Genomic DNA, 27,046 nt, shown 5'->3' on the forward strand with positions numbered 1-27,046 from the left:
AGTAAACTATTTTTAATATTTCTAAAAAACACACTTTCCAACATATCCAAGACACCATCATTAAACTGTGGAACATAAATCTGAACTGAAACCATTGTATAACTGAAATTAAAAACCATGCAAGTATTGAGTCTCATTATTTTCAGATTATTTTATTTTCAGATTATTTTATTTACAGCAGAGGACAAAACTGCAACTATTCTGCATAGCAAAAATATCACAATTAACAAGTTAAATAACACAAATAACAACCATGAATAGCTTTCATTAAATTGCAAAAAACACGTTCTCTTACTACATTCGCTGCTCTACTCTTATGATATCAAAATACTTTGTTGAATTAAATATCTAAAAAATAATTCATAAGATAATTTCAATATTAATCAGATTTTATTGTAAGAAAAGTTGTTGTCAGATTTCAAAGTAAGGAAACTGAAGAGTCTTCACAATAGATTTATTATAAAAATGAAGAAAATAAAGATTCTTTAAACTTCTAGGCTGATTTTTAAGAATCATCATTTATTTAGTTGATTTTTTGTAAACTTTTATTACCATGAAAACAGCAGTTTTTGCATCATTTTCAGTTGCATACTTTTGCTTTAATTGAACTTGAACACCAACTGTATAAAAAGACTTTTTAACCTTTGCTAAAGTTGTGATCGAACCTTTAAATATAAACTTTTAAAAAGTATATTTATTAAATTTAAAAACTCATTCTTTGAAAAGTTTAGGAATTTAAAGCAATTTTATGAAGCAATCAGATAAATAAAAAAATTGTTAAGCCATGAAAAAAGCTGATTTTTTCTCTACTACTGCAGAATTTTTAAATATTTAACAATACACAATGCTTTTGGACAGATGTTAAAGCTTATTTACTAAAATGGTTTCTCAAATGAAAAAAAACTTAAACATCAAAAAACTCCTCTACTCCCTTCCGAAAATAAACATGCAACTTGCATCTGTTAGAAATCTCTGAACTCACATCTTAGAATTCACAAAACCTCTAAACTAACATCTTAGAAACAGGTTAGATGTATTTCTTTCATTCAAAAATTATAAAAACCATTTTTAAGATAAATTTTTTAGAAGTCTTTATAAGAAATGACCATTTACCATAAAGCTGGGTGAAGTATATAGGCCAAATATCTGTGCTATTAGCTGTGAAAAGCTCATCAAAACAGGCAATATTTTCAGTGCTTCTCAACTGTAAGCTTTCATTTGGGTTGAATACATTAGCAATGATGCTAGTTCCATTTTTTGTAATAACACTTTTGCCATTTATATAAATTAGAAGAGATGTTTGAAATATTATTGAGAGATGGTACCAAATACCTGATTTACCAGTAATAAAGTAAGTTTTGTTTTTATCAAATACAGCAATAGGATAATTTTGATCTGGGTTACATTTTAAACCAAAAATTTTATGCTGCAAGATGATTGCATTACTTTTATATGAGCAGTTATGCTTCAACCATAGCCCAAGCATTGAACCAACACTCAATTTTAATTTTTCAATTAAAGCATAATTTCCACTTTCAATGCACAAAGAATTATTTGTGATTCCAATAAAAAACTTAGGATCTGCTGGAAGTGACAAAATTAAATCACTGGATTTACTCTCAACTTCATCTGCTGAGTCCATTGTAAAGTAATCCCGAAACTGAGTGTAAAAGTTGTCTAAAAATTATGTAAAAAGTGTAAAATTATAAAAATTGTAATGTAAAAAAAGTAATGATATTTTCTGGCTTCTAATCATTTTTAGTTAACATAGAGAAGAGTTATGCAAATATGTTAAACTGCTTACCATCATAAAACTCTGATAATAATCCACAATAAAGCCAGCTGTAAATCTAAAAATGAACAACTTAAAATTCACTTATAGAAAATATCACATAATCACTAAGAGCTAGAGTAAAGGTGGGCCTGCATTTGTTAACACTAATACCAAGTTTTAGAGTAGTTCCATATATTTGTTAACACTAATACCAAGTTTTAGAGTAGTTCCATATATTTGTTAACACTAATACCAAGTTTTAGAGTAGTTCCATATATTTAATTTCAGAGTCAATTAAGTATTGCTTTTGAAAAAAGATTGAAAACTTAACTTAATTCAAATTTAATTTAAATTGAAAACTTAACTTAATCAAATTTAATTTTTGCATTAAAATTAGAAAACCAGTCTTCTATCAAATAACATTTATTTTCAGCTATTCTTGGATTATTAAAATTAGAACATCTATTGATGAAGCATTTTATGAATTTTTTTACGTTTATTGATGGGTCTCCCTTAGTAACTGAAATTTTCCTCACTCTTCCATCAATTGTTTAGTTTTAAGCACAGTTTAGCTTAAAAAGTTACTTTTTTTATTGTCATCATTAAATTTATCTTAGTAAAATGTCTCGTTTTCAATAAAAAGTCAACAAGCTTTCAATTTAGATCATTAAAAACCGAAAAATTGTTAAACGTAAATACAAGAAAATATTTTTTTAAAAATTGCAGATTCAGATAAAAGTAGTAATATAAAATTTTAAGAAAAGCAATAACAAAATAAAAATTTCCAAATTGAAATTTTGGCAAATTTACTATCAAAAATTTCTGGTTAGGAAGATTAGAGATTTTCGACTTTTTTCAAAACTTAAAAATGTCTTAATAGTGTTGTTGAGAAAGGATGCGTCGTCAGAGTTACGAATTTTCGACTGAATTCCGAACATGTGTCAGAATATCTAGGAGAAATATTTTGCTATCATTTTTTTTTTTTTTTCGTTAATATTGAATTATGACCAAGATCAGAATCTTTTAAAAAACGTATTAGTGAAAAGATTTCTTAAATTCTGGAAAAAATAAAAATTATTAGTATTAATTATGCATTAAAATCATTATAAAGCATTAAAATGATTTTGCGCAAAATTTTGTGTTTAAACCGTTATTTTAAAGTCCCAATAACCATGGACAAAACATGTCGAATATTAGGGTTCATTATCGAAATTGCAAATTTCGAAAATTTTCGATTAAAACGGTACCGAAATACTTCTTTCTTTTCGAAATCTATAAAAACTTATGAAAATAATCGAACTAGCCAAATTAATTTCGAAAATAAAAAAGGAATTTCGAAATGTGAAATTAATTTCGAAATAAAAAAATGTACTTCGAAAAGTGAAATTAATTTCGAAAGAAAAAACGGAATTTCGAAATGTGAAATTAACTTCGAAAAAAAAAGTGTATTTCGAAAAGTGAAATTAATTTCGAAAGAAAAAACAGAATTTCGAAATGTGAAATTAACTTCGAAAAAAAAAAGTGTATTTCGAAAAGTAAAATTAATTTCGAAAGAAAAAACAGAATTTCGAAATGTGAAATTAACTTCGAAAAAAAAAAGTGTATTTCGAAAACTGATTTTAATTTCGAAAGAAAAAACAAAATTTCGAAATGTGAAATTATTTTCCAAAGAAAAAAAAGAATTTCGAAAAGTGAAATTAATTACAAGAAGAAAAAAAAAGAATTTTGGAAAGTTAAATTTATTCCAAAAAGTAATTTTAATACCTTATATTTTATTTGCATAATAATATTAAAATAACCGGGTGCCTAAATAATTTACCACGGGGTTTTTTGGCAAGTATACCTTTTATTATTATTAATATATATATATATATATATATATATATATATATATATATATATATATATATATATATATATATATGTATGTATATATATATATATATTATATATATATATAATAATTTGCCATATATACATATATATGAATAATATATATAGATATATATAGATATATTATACATATATATATGTGGCAAAATAATACTATCTTGGTAAATTTAAGGTGGCACACAACTGAAAACAAGTTGTTTTTTTTAGTAATCAAAATTATGATTTTTTTTTTTTTGATGAGAATAAATTTATATTAAAATGAAATAAAAAACAGCTAATTTTTTTTTTTTAATTTTACTATCCATAATGGCCAAAAATGTGTTGTAAAACACGTGTTTTTAGTAAATCTTTAAAACCTAATAACTTGATTTTGCCTCAACAACTCGAACTAAAATTTTTAGTTATGTAACAAAAAGATTGCTAAGGTATAAATATAATTGTTTGAAATCGCTGTAAATCTCATCTAAATAATCCCAAGAGAGTAATTAGCCGTTTACATTGCAACAATGGTTTCATATACGTGCGTTACAGGCCTTAAAGGAATTGCATATTATAACTTTTAAATTATATCATTTAGGAAAAGCGCACGAACTTTTATGTAAATTCTATAAAATTTTATAAAGTTCTATAAAGTTCTATAAAAATTCTAAATCTAAAGTTTAAACTTACGTTATGCAAATTTGAAATTAAAGTGTTTAAACTGGTGTTGTTATCGACTAAGACTAAATCGACTAAAAGTCGAAATTAGTCGACTTTGAAAAATCTAAGAGTCGATGTAATCGACTTTGGATTTTCTACTAATCGACTAAAAGTCGATTTAGTTAAATAGTAGTACTTATACATGTATTTCTAATATCTTTTTATTTGATTGAACATTATAAATCTTTTTAATTTTATTTTGTTAATAAAAGCAAATATGACTGTTGAATAGAATGTAGTTTTTCAGAGCCGGAATAAAATATTTACTCCCTTTCCTTTCATATTAAATTAGAAATTAAAATATAGCATCTCCCTCCATCATATTAATTATTGAATGAAGATGCTTTTAAGCATCTTCATTCAATAATTAATAAGTAAAAATTTGAATAGTAAAAATTTTAAAAATTCTACGTTCAAAATTTACAATTTAAATTGTAAACAAAAACACTTTAGTAGCTTTTTCTATAGAGGTAGGTTTTATTCACTTTGAGAGGGCTAATATTTTATATGAAACATTTCACCGTGTAGAGGTAAGTGGTCATTCGCAAATTATGTCACGCAAAAAACTTTTCAGATCCCCCTTCTCCCTTTTCCGCAAAATGTCACAAAATATCAAACCCCTATCTTATCCTGAGCGTTTTAATCCCTGTAAAAGAACCTTTGGGGTTCTAATCCCTGCAAAAATATTTCGAAGCAAATTTTAGAATTTCGAAGGTAAAAAATCGTTTCGGTATTATTTTCAGAATTTCGAAATCGCAAAAACATTTCGAAGCAAATTTTAGAATTTCGAAGGTAAAAAATCGTTTCGGTATTATTTTCAGAATTTCGAAATCGCAAGAACATTTCGAAGCAAATTTTAGAATTTCGAAGGTAAAAAATCGTTTCGGTATTATTTTCAGAATTTCGAAATCGCAAAAACATTTCGAAGCAAATTTTAGAATTTCGAAGGTAAAAAATCGTTTCGGTAATATTTTTAGAATTTCGAAATCGCAAAAATATTTCGAAACAAATTTGACAATATCGAAATGAAAAAATCGTTTCGATGCAAAATTAATTAGTTTGAAATTATTTCGAACTTACCGAAACAAAAATAGAGTTTCGAAAACTTTTTTTTTTATCGAAAATTCAACTTTTGCTTCCGTGAAGAACCTTATCGAATATTTTACAATGAAGAATAGAATCTCCTTGTAAAAAACTGATCTGATCTTTTTTTTTTATTTACTTATATATATATATATATATATATATATATATATATATATATATATATATATATATATATATATACACTGTATGACAAAAGTTATCGTACGCTAAGAAAAAAAAAAAATATTCAATATAGACACAATTTTTCTGCTATATTTAATGAAAATTATTTATAATTTTTTTTTAATAGTATTTATTTTGTTAATTTATGAATTTTTTGGAATTTTTATTGAAATAACATTAAAATTAGGCTCAAAATTTGAAAAAAGTACATTAAAGATGATGACAAAAGTTATCGTACACTTGGCGTACACTAATATTTATTTAACTCCAAACCGTTATGTCCACCATTTTTCATACATTTTTGAAAATAAAGTAAACTGTAAACACTTTAAGATTATTTTCAATTGTTTTAAATGAATTTTTTGGTTAAAAAAAAGTAAAATGAGCTCGAAACGGGTTAAGACCACTGTAGAAATTCGTAAGCTAATAATTAAGCATTGGAATGAAGGAAAATCGTTAAATTGTATTGCAAAAATTGTTGATTCTAAAAAATCCACAGTTTCTTCAATTATTAACAAGTTCAAAAAAACAGGAAAATTAACTGATTTGCCCCGAAGTGGTCGTCCAAAAAAACTGAATAAGCGTGCTGAACGAAGCTTAGCTTCCACAATCAAGAAAAATCGTTTTGTAAGTGCCAAAACTTTAGCTTGCAAAATAGAAAACGATTTGGGGGTTAAAATTAGTCCGAAAACAGTCATTCGAAGTCTTAAAAGACAAGGAATAGTGAGTCGCGTTCCAAGAAAGGTTCCTTGTATTAGTGATAAAAATTGTAAGCTTCGATTAAACTATGCTAAAACGTACATTGATATGCCAGACTCATTCTGGAATAAAGTCTTATGGACAGATGAGTCTAAATTTAATGTAAAAAGATCTGATGGTAGAATTCGTGTATGGCGTTCATCAAAAAATTGCTTAGAAAATGGAACTACAGTCCGAACATTTAAACACGGAAATGGATCAGTAATGGTTTGGGGATGTATGTCGGCAGCAGGTGTTGGAAAGTTAGTATTTATTGAAGGAAATATGGATAAACATTACTATAAACGTATTATTAAAGAAAATGTTGAACAATCAGCACGTAATCTTGGTAATGGTGATGACTTCGTTTTCTTCAAGATAACGATCCCAAACATAAGGCCAAAGATGTGATGGAATTTATGAAAAAAAAGGTTGGGACATACAAAATCATCCACCTCAAAGCCCTGATTTGAATGTAATAGAACATTTATGGGATGAAATCGATAGACGAATAGATAGAACAGGTGTAAACACCATTGAACAATTAAAAGTCCAAATTGTAAAGATGTGGGAATCAATCGATCCGTCTATTACAAAAAAACTCGTTGAATCGATGCCAAGACGTCTTGCTGCTGTTGTAAAAGCTAAAGGACAAAATACACGATACTAAAATATAAGTTTAGTTCCCATAATATTTATCAAAGTGTACTATTTTGAAAGTGTACGATAACTTTTGTCACCTTCTTTTTGTTACTTTTCTTGCTTTTTCATCAAGATATTAAAATAAAATTTTTTTCTTGTTCTGTTTTTTCAATTTTTGTTTAAATAATTATTTATAATTATAAATCAAATAGTTTTTATTCAGTTTTTAACTTGTTCCTTGCATTTCTTTTATTCTAAATTAAGAGTTAGTAATTTTTTTAAAGGGTACGATAACTTTTGTCACACAGTGTATATATATATATATATATATATATATAGCTTCTTTTTAATGTTGCTATTCTATAATCGTTGATGAAAGAAACTAGACTTGATCTTCCCTATATATCGCGAGGTTAGAATTATTTTGTTCTATCTCCAAGTTTAAACGTTGGGAGAAAGTTTTTGATTTTTTCTTTAAGTAAAAATTATTTAAAACTTTAGCTTTACGTTTTTAGTTTACGTTTTTTTTTGTTTAAACAAATTATTTATAAAAAATATTCTAAAATAGAGCGTATTTTGAAAGCAATTATTACTTACTAAAATCAATAACTCATTTTCTCCCAACTTTTAAAATAGGAGATAGAACAAAATAATTCTAACCTTGCGATATTACAAAAGTTCTAAAACATGATTTGTACAACGGCTTATATTGTTTAATAAACTGTGTGTTATTTAAAACATTTGGTAATTTTTTTTTTGCTCCAAGTATATTGAAAATACTTCGAAATTCCTCAAAATATCTAAACTACAATTTCATTACGAAATTTTTTCGTTATTCTTCTAAGAATTTTTCCTACGAAAATATCTTTTTGATATTTTCACAGCTAAAATGCTTACGTCGTTTTAAATTTTTCGGATAAATTACGTAAAAGATTGGTTTGATGAAATGAATACATTGTTCATCAAATGAAATAACAAAATAATTATTTTGTTTTTATTAACAACAAAAAATCGGTAAGTTTTATTAAAATGACATTCTTAATGAAACTTACCTCATAGAAGTTTACAAAAACCGTCTTAAAGGATACTTCCAAAATGGATATGGGGCTGAAAACATAAACCCAATGAAAAAAATGAGCTTACCACGAGATAAGTAACTGCGCAAGTTGTTGAAATCATATTTTCAATTTTATCATTAAAAAAGAAAAATCTTTTTGTAACAAATGTTAATAGAAATAAAAAGTACGACATTAGGTATGAATAAAATATATGAAATTATGGTTTTTAATTATTGATAAATATTAATTAACCTTTAGTTTCGTTTGATACGCTTCATCTTGTTTTAACTCGTCTCATAGTAATCACCAATTAGCTTAATGAAAAGCTGCAGATGCATGAGAATGATGTTGAGGATGAGAAATGGTTCTGGTGAAAATGAATTATCAGATGTTTTTCACGTAAGTTGAAATATAAAATATCATTGATAATACTTTTTTTAAAATGGAATATTTGACCTCATTGTAAATCAATTACATTGTAATTACAAAAAAATTATAATTTTTTTTAATAGATTTATTTTATGATTGCACAGTCATCGAAAAAGATTAAAAGTGATACGTTTAAAAACATCAAATTTTCAACAACCATTTCCATTTTTATCTAGAAATTAATAGTACACTTGTTCGGTTGCATGAATTAGCTTTAGCGTTAAACTTCTCTGCACTGGCTTCAGAAATAGGTACACATGAAGTTATCAAACTTATGACAGTTCTTGATTTAAACGAACATGTTCAAACCCAGAAACATGTTCAATAAAGTTAGTTTACTTTTTTTTACGCCGTACCAAAAATCTTAAGAAAACTTTTTGCAAGTTAATGTCAGCCACCTTTCCATATTTTGCACTTTCACGTTCTCCAAATGAAAGTCTTCTTCGTTGGAGTTCGTGTTTTAACATCAAATCGGATAACTTTATTGATAATTTCTGAGACCAACTTAATGGAATAGCTGGTGTAGAAACTCGTCTTCACACACACACTCCAATATTAGTCGTTGATATCTTTTTGTTTTTATTTCTTATTAGGTCGAGTTCTTCTACGGATACAATTCCAACGCTTCTCTGATGGTATTTTGGCATCGTTTTGAAATGCATAGCTTGCCTCACTTAGAAAATTTGTCATTGAAATGACATTTTAATTACATAATGTAACATATGATTTTTGTCTTAAATTGTTGTTTTTTTTACCTATTTGGGGCGCTGAATATAAAAAGTCCACAATAATTTTGGCCTGTATTTTCAGAAATAATTTAATTTCTTCTTTTACTTTATCCGCAATTTTGTCGAGGTCTAGTTGGATCTAAATTTTTTCTAATGTTGACAGAAAATTTAATCAAATATGTTTTATTTGCCCAAAGTTTTACTAACATAACTGATTAAGTAATATTATTGGTTACTTCAAAAAACTGCAGTTCCACTCATGGAGCTGCATCCAGGAACGGTAAATGTCCTTACAGAGCCTTAACTAGGTTTAAACGAAGTCTTATTAGCCCCTTTTTATATCAAACTAGGATTGGTAAAACAGTTTGTGGAGACTTTAGTTATTTAAAAGAGAAACTTTTCTTGAAGTTCGTCTGTTGTTTCCGAAAGCTCAGGCAAAAGATCAAAGGTGGCATACTTGTTGGACGCCAATAAAATTCAGTGTTGAAGTTGGAGGAACTGTAAAAAGCGATGATAAAAGCTGTTAAAGAAGCCTATTGTACATTTCGTGATGTAGTTTTTGGATTTCGAGGTAATCACAAGGACACTCATTACAAACAACAGGTCGCAAGTTTATTGAGAACCTCAAGAACCTAAGTTGACGAATATCCTTAAAGTTTAACTCCTTGCACCCTCACCAAGATTTCTTACCCGAAAATTTGATTAAAGCATGGTGAGAGATTTTATCAGAACATTGTAACGATGAAAAGAAGAAAATATCAAAGAAGATGTGATTCTACTATGATGAGAGGCTGTACGTGATCAACAAGATAATGCTCCTTTCCATTGTTCAAAAAATGACACTAAATGGTTTGAAGACAGTAATTTTCATTGGCCATAAATATCTCTGTTATAGATTAAAGTGAAGTTTAGTTCGATATCCAATACCCTTCTAGTTTGTCTAAAAAAATCAGTTAAAAGCCTCAATGCATGCTCTTTTTTGTAATCTATTCTGATTTTAGGCCGATTTGTAATTGTAGTTAAAAATTGACGTTTGCATTATCCGTTAGCAACGAATGATAACAAAAAAAATACAAACTTTATGATAAAAAAGATAAATGAAATTTTCTGAAGTTCATTAAAATAGAACTGATTTGTAATTGTAACAAATAATATAAGCACTTTTTCAGTAACTTAAGCCATTTATTTTATTTTTATAACTTTTGATTAAAGGTTAGTTCACATTAGCTCATTTTGCTCTATGAAGTTTTAGTTTGCTCAAAAAGTTCGCAGATTTTCATAATTTATATTTTTAAGCAGCAAAAATTCAAGAAGTGCTCTTTTAAAAATCTTCTTCGGCTAACTTACTATTTTTTTTTTCTGGGGGTTGCTTTCCGGTCACCATCCCTCTGAAAAAGATTTTTTTGACTTCTTTTTTTGTTTTGTTTTTTTTCTTGTGGTTAAGGAAAAGTTTATGAAAATTTTCTTCCCTATTTAAAAAGTATCAAACAAATTTATCTCTTTACAAAAAATATATAACAATTAACAAAACCCTAGTGAAAAAAAAAGATTTTCCGGCAATTAAATTGTTAGGCCCTCACCCAGCATGGGGTTGCCAAGTTCATTGAACCCCCACTCTTGACGGATCTGTATCCAGATTTACTAATCAGATGTATAATTAAAAAACTTCAAGAACTTTTCTAATGTTGAAACCTTACAAAAAAAGCATTGCATTCATTAGAGAACAATTGGAGAAGTAATCGGTGCGCAGAACGCAGCATAAGAATAAATATACAATATTTGGAAAGACAGATATTTTGATTTTGGGGTAAACTTTTCTTAAAATGTAATGAAATACTAAAAGTATTCCTTGTTTTTAGCCAAACGTTCATAGGAAAGATAGAGGAATACAGTAGTGCAAAAAGGCTGTCACTCTAATCAGCACACTGATTATATTTAGCAAGTTTCTCAAACAACTTTGACAATTACTTAAACAACTTCTGCTTGTGTAATCTATCGGATTTCAGCTTCACATCTTAATGTCTTTGGAACATTTTTTTCTTTAAACGCGAAACGTGAAAAACATACTACTTGCAAGATTACAAAATGTCTAAACATAAAAATTACAAACTTTATAAGGGGCATAAAAAATAATTTAATTCTAAGCGTAAATTAGAGCAACAGCGAAATTAAATTCTAAATTAGTCCATTTTATTTGCGTTAATGCTGCAATGATATTGGCTAAACCAATGGTTTGGCTTTGATCGAAGTATATAAAATGTAATACTAGCTTTAAGACGTGTAAGAAGATTAGTATAATGAATGATAAACATATTTGACGATTGAAATGTAAAACTGACGTTGTTGATTGATAGCAGTTCATTTTATTGACGTGAGAAAAAGTTTTTTTCTTGTTTTTGTTTTTGTTTTTTTTTCGAAAAAAGTTCAATTTCATTTTAATTACATTTATTTCGGTTCATGTTTAGTAATTTTTTTTAGTTAAATTATTCTGTTATGTATTGAATCAAGCAGATTTTCCGATTTAAAAACATTTACAGACAAGTCAAGTGGTTTATACGCAGCCTATTCGAAAAGCTGACAAGAGCAGCTGCTACAAAGTTTATGGTATTTAAATCATTAAATCAACACTTCTTAACATCTTTTATCAATATAATATTTACCATATGAATAATAAGAATTATGTTTTTATATAACACAACTTTGAAGTCGTAACAGAAACACAGTCTGGCAGAAAGCCCCTACTAGAAAAGAAAGAAATTAGCAGCCTTTCTCTCAAATTGTAATGTTAAGGTGTTTTGTATTTGGTAAACATTTTTTAACATAAGTTGCAGCACTTCCTTGAAAACATGGTCGTAAATTTAAAAGCAAAAGTTCGTCCGATAAACGTTGTTATATAATAATCGAAATTTATCATTGCGCAAGTCTGAAGGTACATCCACTATACGGCACAAGTGCGTGTTAAGATCGCAAAGTAATTTGTAGCTTTTTAAGGTTAATTAGCTAATTAAAATTTACCATTTTGATTTTTTATCTAATTTCATCCAATAGGAATGACATTAGATCAGAAATCACAAAGTTTTTAACTGAAATAAAACACACTCAAAGTTGTACAATAAGTAATTGAGAAATATATGGGTTATAGCTATTATTATTGCGCAAGGAAAATCTTTCTTCATGAACGTAAAATATACCAGAAGAAAACTTTTAATAAACCACAACTACTTATACTCGGACATAATTCTCACAGTTTTACCAAACTTACGGAGCTTCTGAATTTAGTTTTATTTGTAGAGCTTCCGGCTCACACAAAACAATTTAGTTGCTATAATATAACAACATTTGCTAGTTAATGGTGAATAAACATCCTGGTACAACTTTTTTCACGACACAACCTTTGCACTTTTATGAAGATAGCGTAGGAAAAACCCTTGACAACCAAAAATAGTCAATCAAAACCCCGTTTTATTATTTTCAAAGACGCATACTTACCAAACTCTATGTTTAATATAATGTAACTAGCAGCAAACAGGGAGTTGCTTGACACAACATGCAATGATCAGCCGCTTTTTTTTTTTTTTTGAGACGTTGATAAAATTTACGAAAGAAAACAACATTGAACTGCGCGTAAATAGTATAAAATGATATAGCAAATGAGATTCTCATGATATTAGAGGCTCGAAATCTTCAAGACAATGTGTTTAAATAATCTTGAAGATAACATGCAGTTTACAACACTACATTTCCAACTATTGTTTCACATAGTGAAAGGAACAACTGATTTATGCTGCCTATAGCTCTTCAAACAAAAAAAAAGTCTGACTTGTTAACGAACAAGTTGAAATTTCCTTTCAATCATTTGCCCAATCCAAATAGCTCAGCAATTTACTGCCGAATACCAATCTTGAAAAGAGACCTTTAAAATAATTATTCTAAAACAGAAAGAGCTTTTTCATAAGGGCTTCTGCTGAAAAATTGGCAACAAAAATCAAACTGTACACAAAAAAGAAGAACAAAAAGTAAAACGAATAGAAATAAGGGATTAAAAAAGCTTGGTTCTAAGCAAGTTTGAAATGGAAGTTTCTTTGTAAGAATTGTTTCAAAGTATTTATGATATTTTGTAATGAATTTGACACTCTTTAACTTTCCATTTTAATGAAAGTTTTGTAGTTAGGTTGTATAAGGCTTTTTTTAAAAGGGTTTCTAGTTAATTTTGATACTTTTAAGCAATTATTTACATAATTGAATATATAGTTTTTATTACTTAAAAAACGTTATGCAATTATCTTAAGAATTATAGATAGATTACTAAAGTGAAGCCAACCAAATAGAATCAATATGTTTCACTAAAATAATTCAGTTTTCTTATAAGTGTAATTTGCAACTTGTCCAAATACATAGATAAAAATCAATTTAAAAAATATGATTACCATTACTAAGTATTTAGTAAATTGATCTTTGTTTTTGATTAATGCTTCACATAATTTAGACATCCTATTAACCAAATAGTTAATGTGCCGTAAGAAATTTGGCACCATTGCCGAATGTTCCATAAATGTTTCTTAGACGTGGGACGCACTATTCTCTCTTTCTTCTTAAACTTATTTTAAAAGTTCAACTGAGTTTAGTTCTGACAACGGACTTGATAAACCATACCTTTTTGCACTTCCTCGGTTAATAACGTGCCAGAATTCCAAATTCTGTCCCAAGAAGTAGCAAGTTCTAATTTCTTTTTATCTGAATTGCTCTTTCTTCATTTCTCCATCTATTTTTTGGATATTCCTAATTGCATCACCACCAACTTCACACCATCAGAGAACTATCTCTATGCATGACAGAAGACACTAAACATTGGTTGGATATCCACCCCCCCCCCTGCTGATCTGCGTACGAGTGCCCGTTTGGAGGGAAAGACCTCAAACTTAGACTCGTTACTCTATAGAACCCTCTTCTAGTCTTCGATTGTCTAATGCTTGTGTAGTTTGGCCCAATGTTACATCTTACGATTTCCGTTTGACTGTGGAAACAATGACTGGTTTAACCTTCAGAAGATTTAACTGCAATTTTCGGATGCATTAAGATGTTCATTACGTTTACTAGTAATCACAATACTTGACTTGATTTTAGAAAAATTGAGTTGTCTTCCACACGATTTGTCCTCAAAACTGTTGCTGAAAGCAAATCTTTTGGTATAATAACTCCTGGGTATTTTCAACAAAGATAAAAGTTGCTAAGTTCTTCTGAAAATTTTGTGGTAGAATTATCAATGAACACATTTTAATTGAATGTTCCTTTGTTCGACATTAACATTCGTTTTTTAAAACAACATACGTATTATCAACGATTTTTGCGTGGACAAATGGAATATGAGCGATATTGTAAAATTTAAAGTTAAGCAGGGGTCGATCCTATAAACTTTTTTAGTTTGGGAGAAGCGTATCTAAGTAACAACTCCGAAATTCAGCGTAAAATCTCAAAACAGGAATAAGTACGCTATTTTCATAACGTTTTTCAATTAAAAAAAAACAAAAAAACTCTACAAATGGTGTAGGCATAGAGATCATAGCAATGATTAACTCGATGTCTGACGTCACAAAAACTCCGAGAGAGAAAGTGAAGCAAGTTTTTAAAGTTTTTAATGCCCGTTGCCGTTTTATTTAAACTGACAACAATTCATTTTTGTTTTGCTTTGATTTATGATTGCCTCATTTTAGGCTGACAAAAAAAACCTGGCTGGCAAAAAATTTGCTTCACTGTGTTACATATCTAGTTAATACAAGCACGAGTTACATATCTAGTTAATACATATCATTAGATCATAGTTAACCCAATTGTTATCTCTTTCGGCACAGGTAAAAAACATCTCTAAATATAATTGCGCCGTTTTGAAACTTTTTTGCACCAAATTAGTTGTGACTAAAGGTCTGTCTTGATTCAAAAAGGTTTTTATAGCATTTTTTAGCAAGACAGCAAAAAAAGACTGAGTGACACAAGATTATTTCAGTCTTGTAAAGGCTTGAATCAATCAAAACAACTTTGTAAAGCCTCAACTTAACTAAGAAACAATAAGACTTTTTATTATTGATTTTAACAAGACTAGTATGGTAAAAGTTTGTCATCTTAGAAGATCAAGGAAATAGTTGCAAAACATAAGAGACGCTCAAATGTTTAACCTTGTACTAAGTGATCAGAAGAATTCAACAAACTTCCGTTTTATTTGCCATCATGAAAATACAAAAATTCTTAATTTTCTTCATTTAATCTTAAAGTTTGATTTTGTGTCTTTCAAATGATGTCTTAGTTAATAATCAAGGGTTATTTTGATTTTGAGATAAATTAATTCAAAAAAATTTTCCACTGATACTACAACAATGTAGCAGAACTCTTAAATCTAAAAATTTCTGCAGCAAAAATAAAGGGAACATAAACTTAATTATTATCTTAATTATCAGGATTCTCTTTTTGGTTGGCCTTTGAGTAGCAACAGCAATTGTCCTCATCGGATGAATAATCAGTCATTTTTTGAAAAAGTAATTACAGATTTCTAAATACCTCAATTTTGAAGAAATTTTCAACAAATTTTTTTACTTTCTAAATAACATATCACAGACATCTCACACTTGTCCGAAAATGAGAATAATTACACACCTTCCTGATTTGAAAAATCCAAAAATTGAAATCTTTTATGACCGTCCGAGAAAAAAAAATTCACTTTGAAGTTTTCGGCATAGTCAAAAAAGTTAAAAAATGCTGGAAATGTTTTTTATCTTTGTAATAAAAAACATAAAAATAAGTCAGAAATTGTATGTCGACTGCTTTGAGAATCATAATAAAACAATTTTTGCTTTTCTGAACATTTTATTCTCAATAAATACAAGGTTATTTTTTTCTTATGTAATCAAAAATTTCTTCACAGCACTTTCCACATATTAAATTCAAAAAACAAACAGTGCATTCCTTTAATTTTAATCAGAATTTTTAAATTCAAAATGATGATTTTCTTGAAAAATTTCAACAGGTTTTCAAGAGAAGCCAATGCTTTCACAAGTTCTTGCTGTTGAAATCAACAGGACAACTTTATAGGTTTCGCAAATATTCTGGATGGTCTATTGGCTTCTTGTATCTTTCCCAATGTGTTCTGAAGTTGTGATGCAATGTCTCTGTGGCCTGCTCACTATACTTGCCAAGAGATTCCTTCCTGTGATCAATCAAGTTCTTGACATGAAAGAAAACGGCGAGGACTTTAGGGGTCAAACTTGCCTTTGGCAAAGAAAGGAAGGAATTTTTTAACGGTGTGATATTTTCAGCATAGTTACTCTGCAACTGATTTCATAAAAAAACAATAGGACACAACTGCATCAAATTTTCTGAGTGTATCAATCCATGAAAAACTTGGAATGCTGAGTCTTCTTCAGCAAGTCTTTGAAGAAGATCAACATGTTTCAAACGTTTTCGGCACTCATTGCCAGCAAACTGGCCTCCATGAAATGGCTGAAGCTTGATGTGAAGTGCTTTTGGCCATTCATAAGGTTTATCCCAGGTTTCTTTCAGTGTTTTAAACAAATGGTTCACCACACAAAGTGAAAGATGAAGTTCCATGGGTGGGATCTTGTCAAGAACAAAAGTAGAGTCATGCACATCTAAGAGTGGATCATGAACAACATTTTGAAACTGCTTAGCCTTCTTGTGGTCCAGACCTGAATCTTGAAATGAAGCAAAACACTTTCTTATTGAGCAAAAAGTGCGGAGTTTTCCGCATTGTGGCAAGTTACGGTGATCCGTATCACACCAAGTACAAGGATGAGGGCTGGCATGGGATTGAAGCCCGTAAATAAAGTTTGCTAACTTCATGTCACAGGACAAAGAAAAATCTACTCCACTTGGATAAATTAAAGACAAGATGCTTTTGAAGTTATCATAAATTTTCAGGAACATCCTCTGCAACTGCAACGAGAAGTTGGCGTTTAACTCCACTGTCTCTGGGTGTTTGAAATAACACAGCCTTTTTGCCTGGTCATCGTGTTTTTAAACAGAGTTTGGCATTTTTGCTTTGAAATTAAAAAAAAGTTGTCACGCAGAATTTAACACTTGACAAAAACTGCTTTTTCCTAGAATTACAAAAACTTGTTTAGAATGAAATATTACTCACTAGGGCTTTGTAATAATAAAAAAAAGTTTTTAAGACAATTTCTGACTTATTTTTATGATTTTTATTCCAAAGATACATATTGCACCATTTTGCAAACTTTTTGGACAATGTCGAAAACTTCTAATTGAATTTTTTTTCTCGGACGGTCATAAAAGATTTCAAGTTTTGGATTTTTCATATCAGGAAGGTGTGTATATTGTTCCCACCAAAGGGTTTTTCCGGTGCTTTTCGGAGTAATTATTCTCATTTTCGGAAAAGTGTGATCTAGAAATAGACATTTCAAAGCACATTATTATTATTATTATCATTATTTTTTTATAATTTACAAAAAAACGTTAAAAATATCTTTAATTTCAACGTAATTTTACGCCGAAAATATGTTTATATGATTGGCCCCAGAGAAACAAAATTCTGACCAGTTAAAATGTTGTGGTCTAAACTTTAGGTTTAAGCAGTTTAAATATCATTACTTTGATATTTATCTGTTCTAAGTACATAATTCGATTTAAAATCATTAAACTGTAATTTAACTTAGTGAATATAACTCTAACCTAATATATTCATTATTGTTATTAGTTTAAAAAAAGGTATAATTTAATGAGTAAATGTTTGCTAATAGCAGCTATAAAACGCATATATTCTCAGTTTCGTTAAGTACCCCTAACTAATAAATGGAAATCAGAACAAGGGATGTTCAAGTAAGAGGAAAAAATTACTTATGCAACATTTTAATTTTAATAACTTTAATCATTTTCTAAACAATGAAATATAATATAAATTTTAGTGTAATAGTACTATATAAGTATAACAAAAGATGACATAACTAAACTTTCAAGTTAGAATGCAAAAAAACGTGTCAATCATTTTATTACTCAATAACATTCTCAACTTAGTATGTGTAATAATGTGCTTCAACTGATGATGGTGCTTAAGACTATAAAACACTGCAATATTTTAAACCTTTTTTGACAATCATTTGATCCTTCAAATACAGCCATTTCTTTTTGGATGTGAGCCAAAACATTTATGGAAGCCTTGTTCATTATTACATTGGAGTTTTGGGATAGAAAATGGTCAAGCTCTGTAACTTTACTTTCTTTTTGTAAACGTTCTTTAATTTCAACATTTGTAAGCTTCATAATTTCAACATTTGTAGGCTTCATAATTTCAACATTTGTAGGCTTCATAATTTCAACATTTGTAGGCTTCATAATTTCAATATTTGTAGGCTTCATAATCAACTGTAAATGCATCTTTAGGATCATAAAAAAGACATGAATAAATATTTTCTGCTATAATTGAAAGTTTTTTTTTTTGGATAGTCTAAAATAGAATCTTTTTGAGTTTGATCATTCTAATTTGGTGCCTTTAAATATCTTAAAAGGCCTGCAATTCCAATATTTCTTCTTTCGAAAATTCTTTTCACCATTGACTCAAAAAAAAAAATCAGATATTGTTGTATCTTGATCTTTTAATTTTGTTAAAATTCACAAGTTTTTCCAGCTCCAAAAAGAGTTTCCTCTTTTACAAAGGACATTAGTACCAGCAACAATTTCCCAAAATAATCTGGAAGTTTTAATCTCATTATCAGTTGGTAGCATTTCCAATGCATTAAAGTGCTCTGTTTTCTTAAATATTGGTGCAATTTTAAGAGATCTTAAAATCATTTTAGACATTGAATTCCAAAGTATTTTTGTACAAAAATTAAAGCCAACTCATTTCAAAACTTATTAGGAAAACAGCAAAGATAGTCATTTTTTAGGAGTGACTTTTTAAAAAATCTTGCAACCATCAAGCTCACATTGCTCAACAGCTTCTTTATCAAGTGATGCTTCTTCCCAATTGACCGAAGATTGATAATTAGTTTTATTATTGTTATTAATTTCTTCAGTGTCCTAATCTACATTTTTACTTCAAAAATTTTTATTTACTTTTTATTCTACTTGCTTTTTTATAAAGTACACCAACTATTGCCAAGTGGATTCCATGAGAAAGACACAGTTGATGAGTTATTTGAGGCAAACTCTTAGTTTTTTTCATTACACTGACTCCATCTGTAAGACTTAACTCAAAATCTTAATAGTTCAATGATTACTAAAATTTTTATTTAAATCTTAATAACCATTCCAAAATAATGATTATTGAGGTTTCACTCAAAATTTTAACAATCATATTTTTGAAAGCCATTGAACTGAATTATCTGATAATTTTAAGTTTAGGCACGTATATCTTCAGTTTCTATTTGAAATTCATTCATCCAATCAATTAAAACCTATCATCATTCTTAATCATTTGAGTCCATAGCTTGCTTTGAACTCGGATTTTTTAGAACTTGAGCAGCCCATCCTTTTTGAATACCAATAGTTTTTGACAAATGTGAATAAAATAAACAGCAACCATTTGAACCAAAACAAATTTTGAAGAAAATTTCTTGGAAAAACTGGTAACAATCGATAGTTTTCTTGGATTAGGGTTTGAATTCAAACTTAAAGTTGATCTCGATAATGAAGTATGGCAAGAAACTCCCGTCACTTTATTTATCTTACATTTTCTACTTTTTCTAAATGATAAAGTGATGCTGTTGTTGTTTGTTTTGCCTTAAAAGTTGAAGGACAATATTTGTACTTAACAATATTTTCATCCCTTGTTGAGATTAATACATGTTTCCAAATTTCAGATAACTTGTACTTTGAAGGCTCCACCCATTCATTTTCATTTTTGATTTTTTTTTTTTTTACTTACTTTTTTTTAATTGCTTGAAACATATATATAAAACAAAACTAGAAAATAATATGTAAGACAAGACTACTAGAATTTTGGTCGGAAACCAAAATACAAAATTTTTGATTACACACCCGGCATTGTATTGAGCAAAAACCGTAAAGCAAAGCCAAGCAATAATAAACATGTAAACCAAAAAAGCGATGACATTGTTTTTTGGATGGCTATATGCAAAATTGAAAAACGGCCTTTTGTACAAACTTTTCTAAAATATCAATTTTCATTTTGTTTTATTTGACAAAAAATTACTTGATTTTACTTAAGCAATATAAATTTACTTATGTACTTGAGTTGTTATTTACTTAATTACTTAAGCACTTAAGTTACTTGAAACAGCCCTAATCAGTCGAGTTAAAAGTCAGAACGGAAAAGAATTCGAATGAAAAGACGTCAGAAGAGAAATTTGAAATCTTGGTGCGGAAAAATATCAGAACATAAGATACCAAAATTGAATTTTTTTTAAAATCCGGAAAATCTTTCTATCATTCTGTAGTTTACTTCAACAAATTCGTTATTTAGAGATTGGTCACTTTTTTAGTCCATATGAGGAAAAAAAAAGTTATCACTCGTGGTCATTGGACAGGCCTGATTTAAGCTTAAATAATTTGTATTCTTCTAAAACAAGCAAATAATTGCTCTTCCCTAAGCTTGTGAGAAATGTTTTATAACGATGCATTTTATTTAACCAGGTCCCAGAATGGAATTCATTTTGGTATATGTTTTGACGGCCGTAATAAATTTTTTTCGTTGTTCTTTACTTTCCGACATTTCTCAGTTCTGACGATACAATTTTCCATTCTGGCATCTTTCATTCTGATTTCTTAACACACTCAGAGTATTATATATATATATATATATATATATATATATATATATATATATATATATATATATATATATATATATATATATATATATATATATATATATATATATATATATATATATATATATATATATATATATATATTCTAACTTATTTTTTTTCGGAATTAGTTCCAATCCAACATTTTTGTGAGTACTTACATTTTACTGTTTTAACATTTTTCCGTTCTGACTTAATGTAGAACTTATCCTAAAATCTCAAATATTTAAGTATTCTCTTGAATTAATTGACTGCATTACACCAATGCAGTTATTAGTCATTAGCACTAAATGTGTCAATAACTAATAACGCAGGGTTCGTCTGACAAGGTTGAAGGTGTGTGTTGATTCTCACTAATCATGAAGCTTATTCGACATTTGAATGCTGACATATGTAGATTCTCTTCAATAATGCGGTGATTTGTAATTAGTTACAGTTTGTGATCTCGAACTAGTTTTTGCTGGGAACGAGCTGGATTTTGACAAACTTTCTCTGTAACCATTTTAATTGCCTTCTTTTTAGTTGCTGATGCACTATAGGTTCCTCTCTTCTTTCTTTCGTTAAGTCCAGTCTTGAGCAACCAATGGTTGGTAATTTACACAGTGTTGCGTTGGTTTCTTGTGAGACCCAGCATTTGTATGACAGCTGAAGGTTGATGTCCTTGTTCAACAAAACGAAAATTAGATATATTTTCTGGACCCAAAAATACATAAGATTCAACTGTATTTGTTTAAAAAAATTTGGCAGCATAGCTTTTTGGAAAACTGTGTTATTTGTCTAAAGAGCGAACAATATCACGTTCATGTTTGTCTATCTTTCTTTTTTTTTTTTGTAATATTTCAAGCTAGCTATAATGTCAGAAAACCATTTTAAAATGGAATAACTTTTTTATTTTATAGAATTTAACCTAAGTTTTTTGATAAACAAAAGTGTACTTCTTGGAGATAATTTTAATTATTTTTAAAAATCACTTACTTCAAGTAGCCATCATTTTACTTTAAAAAGTAAACCTTTTCTAAGTTGGTTCATTGAATGTTGTAATGTTTCTTTTTTTACTCCTTCAACTTTTTGGCTGATGTTCGTTATCAATCGTTGGGTTATCCAGGGGTCATTATACTTTGTCTCTCATTTACCCTTCAAAGAAAATGTCTTGGATCTTGAATGCAGATGATGGTTGTCTATAAAACAGTGATTAGTGATTTTTGAGCTGTCGTATATTAACAGTTGAATAACTAAGCCCATTTTGTTGAGTCTGAGTTTTGAATTTTTGAGCAACAAGCATGGATAAAAGTTTCTTATCACCCTTATAGAAATTATTTTCACAAACTAAAGGTTCCTTGTGCTTCAATTTTTAGATTTTCTTCTGCATTTACTAATAATACTATGAGATGCCATTGTGAAAGAAAAAACTCCGATATGCTCTGTTCTGCATTATGATAAAGGTTACAAGAATGATGCTTGTTTATCTGAAGATATCTCAACATTGTTTTAAGTTGTTTTGAAGTTTTAGATTCCTTGCTCTTATCGTACTAGAAAAAGAACATGTAATCTCTTATTTAAAGTCAGTGACTATGTGCATACAAGTTGTGGATTCGCATTGTTATGTAGGATCAGTAGGAGACGAAAACAAGTTCTGAGGAAATCCGGTGAAAATATGAGAATATGCATTATGGAGTTTGTCACTAGTAAAAAACAAAAGTTTTGCATACGTAATTTAATGCAGTTTAAGACATTAGATCCTGGTCAAAAAGCTTGAACATTTGTCAGAATTTACCCTTTTTTTGTTTTATTTATTTATTTTGTTCTATTTTAACATGTTTTTGAAAGGTTAAATTTTTAAAATCATAATAATTTAAGAAGTTGAGCAAACTATTTGATTAATCTTTTCTCGCCTTTTTTTAGTTTAATTTTTCCGATCCATTAGTAAATGATGGAAGGAAAGTTCAGCGCCGGCTTAAATTTAATACGATTTTTCTAATTAAGCTGAACTACAAGCTTTCCCGCCTTTTACATATAAAGGCGTCTCTTCGTTACCCTTAAATAGTGTGCCAACGTTAAGTTTAATACCTAGTTGTTGAGAAATATTTGCTATTTTTATTATTAATATTATTATTATTATTAGTAAAAAAGCCCTATTTCATGAGAACTGCAAGATAAAAGACTTGGAAAACCTTGACCACGCATTAATAAAAAAAAAAAAAAAATTCAGAAATTTCTTTGTTCACTTTTTCGAATCTGCAGTGGCGTTGTTCTGTATGCACACGTTTGTTTTTAATTAAGCAATCAAGCAACTGCAGCTACCGCTACTACCGCTTTAAAAAGAAACGTTTAAAATTAACATTTACCTTAATAGCCCAGCTTTTGTCTCGTGAATAAAGAAAGAAAAAAAAAGGGCTTCAATTTTTTTTGAAAGTTGCATTTTATGATCTTTTTGGTGAATTAGTTTTTCTCGTTTTTTCAAGAAACTTCATTACACTAAAATGATTGGAATGAATCAACCGCCATTTAAACAATATCCACTTAAGATACTAAACACACTTACACTATCAAGCTGTTGACATAACTTTCCTGTTAAGCCTTCAAACTTAAACATTTCAACCGCCGATAGGCGTATACTCGAATTAGATAAGCGTACAACTGGGTCGCTTGTTTGTTCAAAGTGGCATTTTTAAAATGATTATTTTTTTTGACGCAGATTTATACTTTAAGGTAATTAAAGAAGTTACAAAAAATAAAAAAAATTACCAAAAAAATGGTGGGCAAATTCGTTGAATATGAAATTAATTCAATGAAAAAATGAGCAAAAGAACGAATTAAAGTAAAAAAATTGATAGTAAACGAGACATTCACTTTAATGTGCGTGCTGTTTTTCTAACTTTTTTTATTATTATTATTATTTTTATTGCTTTGATTAATTTTCATTTTTAATTGGAAAATTCAAAAAACTTTTTCTTTCTAATTGTTAAAAATATCTATATAATATTTGTAAATAAAAATTTGAACCACGTAGTTGACAGTCAATACCGAGGCGGGAACTTTATTTTTTTATTCGGAAATTACCGATCGTTACTTTGTAATTAATCAGCGTTCACAAATTAATCTAATTACTTAATTCACAATACAGTCTATGTTTTCTTATTTATTGAGGATGTGTCGTCTTTTTGCAACAAAGAGAGATTATATTATCGATGACATAAAAATTGCGAAAACTCATTTTTAGACGCTTCTTTTATGAAGGATTTTTGTTATTTTATGATCTTATTAACGAAATTGTTAAATCTCAGATAAATCGTATAAATTTTGGTTACAACGCCCGGATGTCTTTTATTTAATCCTTCGTTTTATTTTGAGGGAGATTAGCTTCAACAAAAACATCTAGAGTTTTGTTTAGACTGAGGAGGAACAGAAATTTGTCAGTTCGCGCGATCATTGCCGAGCTCATTCATAAAAAAAGTCAAAAAGTAAACAAATCTCTTCTTTAGTTGACACTACCATCTGAGATCGTTGGCTGATTTATACAAAGTCTACGCAACACGGTCACTTCAAGAAAACACCATTAGATTTGACAGTCGTTTAATTTGCTCAAAAAGCCATTTATTTAAAAGATTATTTAATTAGATCCAGTGAAGTGAGGTTTTGATTATTAACATCAACCATCTTGTACAGATTGAATCCTGGAAATAAAAGTGAGATAAGTTAGAGATTCATAACCGAAAAAAGATTCAAAAATATGTCGAGGAAAGCAAATCTATCGTTCTCTGTTGAAAACATATTAAAACCAAAATTTAAAATGCCGTTTGATAAATATCCAACATACGAAGAATCCATTAAGAAAAACCTCCAAAAAGAAGATTCCCAACTTAGCTCCGTATGGGCACTGGATTTAAGCGACCAATCATTTGGCATCGATGATTTTTCGCTTAAAAAAAATTCACCCCAAGAACGGATTATGGATAAATTAGCGGGTAAGATATTTTATGCGAACTATTGTTTTGGGTAAAGATCTCAGCCTCCATGCGAAGAAGCAGCGTAAAAAACAAAAAATTCGTTTATAATGAAAAACAATTCTTTGTGTGGTGTTAATTTACTCATGGATTAAAATCTTAAATACAAGGAAATAATTATCATCAACATGTCATCGTTGTTTGTCATAAATTTATTACTGACTGAATTTATTACACAGCTTTTATTATGGCATTCAAAAATAATAATTTTAAAATAATTTTGCTTGTCTCGTGGTTTCTTTTTTTAACTTTGTTATAGTAAAATTTTAAAATCTTACTACAATTTTTTTTCAGACGTAATGATAGAAAAACAAGAACACCTTCATGGTCGAAAACACCGAAGAGTCAGAACGGCATTTACGCATCATCAACTGACAACTCTAGAAAGAACATTTGAAACAAGTCATTATCCAGATGTAGTTCTCAGAGAAAAGCTAGCCTCATTTACAGGATTAGCCGAAAGTAGGATACAAGTATGTAAACATTATATATAATTTATATATTCAAATAAGAGCAACTTTTGTATCCAAAGTCATAATTTTTTAAGTTTAAGTTTTAGAGTAAGCATTTTATTTAGTTAATTTTATTTCATTAGCGTATTAAAACTTTACTTTTTTTTTCTTCTAGGTATGGTTTAAAAATCGCAGAGCAAAATATCGAAAACATCAACATTACGATTCACCGACATCCGAGTTTAGTAATGATAAAAATGACTTTATTGAGAAAAAAAAATCTCTCAAAAATGAAAATATTACAAGAATTTATCCAACTTCAAAAACTAAACATATTCATCCTCTATACTCTACTGAAAAGACAACAAGCTTATCAAATCTGCCCATATATAACAGTTTCACAAACTATAAGACTATTATAAAATCCGAACACTCAAAAATTTATGGAGCTCTAATATCATTTTGAAACATTTACTTTTTATATATTTGTGTACAAATAAATATAATTAAGCTAATATATTATTAATAATTATATCAAGGCTTCCCGTCTGTAATTTATAACTCTTTTTTATGTTTTTTATTTTAACAAAATTGTTTTTAAACAGTGTTTTGAAATCGTCGTTCACAGACTTTTTTGAAAGTTCATAAAAGACAAATAGACCTAGAAAAGAGGTTGTAATTCTATCAAAAAAAAAAAAAAAAAAAAAAAAAAAGTTTCGCTCTCCATTATAGATGTTCTACTTTGTAGTACTGGATAAAAATGAATTTTTATATTTGAAGCAAGTTTAAAAATACATCCAAAATTTGTTCGTAAGTTCATACAAATGATAAAATACGGAATAATAACGGTTTTAGCTTAAAATGCTACAATTAGACCTATTTTATCGTTTATGTGAACGGGGAATAAGATGTTAAATAAACAAGTTTTAATAACGTTGGAAATTTAACAATGAAAGATTTTATACAAATGTCATGCCAGCTTAATTGTATTAATATATTAAAATTGCCAATTAAATCTGGTTAATGGAGTTATGTAATTGCACATGATAGCGTTCTTTACTTTTCTAAACTAAAAGTATTTTTGGAGAACTTTGCGATACGCGTTTGTGTACGCGTGTTTAGTAGCAAAGCAAATACTTAATGTAAGAGGTTTTCGTGGATTTTACGGATCTGCTCAACTTAAATATATCTACTAAATTTAAACAAATCTTCAAGAACTCGCGATTACTTCGATTCGCGAAAATTTCTGACAATGAAGTAGATTAAATCAAAAATATTATTGAGAAACCAATAACATTTAAAATTTTTGTTTAAATAATTTTCTGTGAAAATATGAGTAGACTAATTTTTATTTTTTGAGCAAATTTCGTTTTTATACAAAAAAAGAAATTTGTTCAAATTGAACCTAAACGGTTTAGAACATGACGTTTACCATATTGAATTCTTTGCCAGAACTTCTTTGAGTTTAAATAACTTAATGTGAATCAATATTTTTTGATTTTTAAATGTTAACATTCATATATTAAATTTTTTATATTCAATACTAAGAATAAATCAGATTTTGTAAT

General features: G+C 28.4%; 3 protein-coding genes and 1 long non-coding RNA gene across 12 annotated transcripts in view; 3 read left to right on the top strand and 1 right to left on the bottom strand.

Annotated features, from left to right (window-relative positions):
• Window positions 1-8,254, bottom strand: part of LOC149892194 (uncharacterized) — a 37,540-nt gene extending 29,286 nt beyond the window's left edge. For 5 of the 9 annotated variants that reach the window (XR_016449518.1, XM_090077434.1, XM_090077430.1 and 2 more), the window contains exons 1-6: window positions 8,159-8,254; window positions 1,805-1,850; window positions 1,114-1,677; window positions 553-665; window positions 296-348; window positions 35-102 (exon numbers count right to left, since the gene is read on the bottom strand). Coding sequence is in view for 7 of the 9 variants with exons in the window: in XM_090077434.1 (XP_089933560.1) it covers window positions 35-102; window positions 296-348; window positions 553-665; window positions 1,114-1,677; window positions 1,805-1,850; window positions 8,159-8,194 (880 nt within the window). In the remaining 2 variants the exon portion in view is untranslated. Of the gene's footprint in view, window positions 1-34; window positions 103-295; window positions 349-552; window positions 666-1,113; window positions 1,678-1,804; window positions 1,851-1,945; window positions 2,082-4,336; window positions 4,446-8,067 lie in introns of those variants that run through there. The other 4 variants (XM_090077432.1, XM_090077433.1, XM_090077431.1 and 1 more) reach the window with 4 other exon arrangements.
• The window catches only part of LOC145186566 (uncharacterized), a 337,374-nt gene that overhangs the window by 226,004 nt on the left and 84,324 nt on the right, over window positions 1-27,046 (top strand). The window lies entirely within an intron of this gene.
• LOC149892196 (uncharacterized) lies at window positions 8,416-9,234 on the top strand. Its single transcript, XR_016450319.1, has 3 exons — window positions 8,416-8,472; window positions 8,679-8,831; window positions 9,096-9,234. It is a non-coding gene; the product is annotated as an uncharacterized LOC149892196 (long non-coding RNA).
• On the top strand, window positions 24,174-26,080 carry LOC145195145 (uncharacterized). Its single transcript, XM_080072936.2, has 3 exons — window positions 24,174-24,987; window positions 25,321-25,499; window positions 25,654-26,080. Exons 1-3 carry the CDS (start codon window positions 24,753-24,755, stop codon window positions 25,942-25,944), a joined length of 705 nt encoding a protein of 234 aa, XP_079929062.2. The 5' UTR covers window positions 24,174-24,752; the 3' UTR covers window positions 25,945-26,080.

This window comes from Hydra viridissima, unplaced genomic scaffold, assembly GCF_058129835.1.
Source record: "Hydra viridissima isolate aposymbiotic clone 2 unplaced genomic scaffold, HvirCarnegie_v1 scaffold_2, whole genome shotgun sequence".
NCBI classification, from domain to species: domain Eukaryota; kingdom Metazoa; phylum Cnidaria; class Hydrozoa; order Anthoathecata; family Hydridae; genus Hydra; species Hydra viridissima.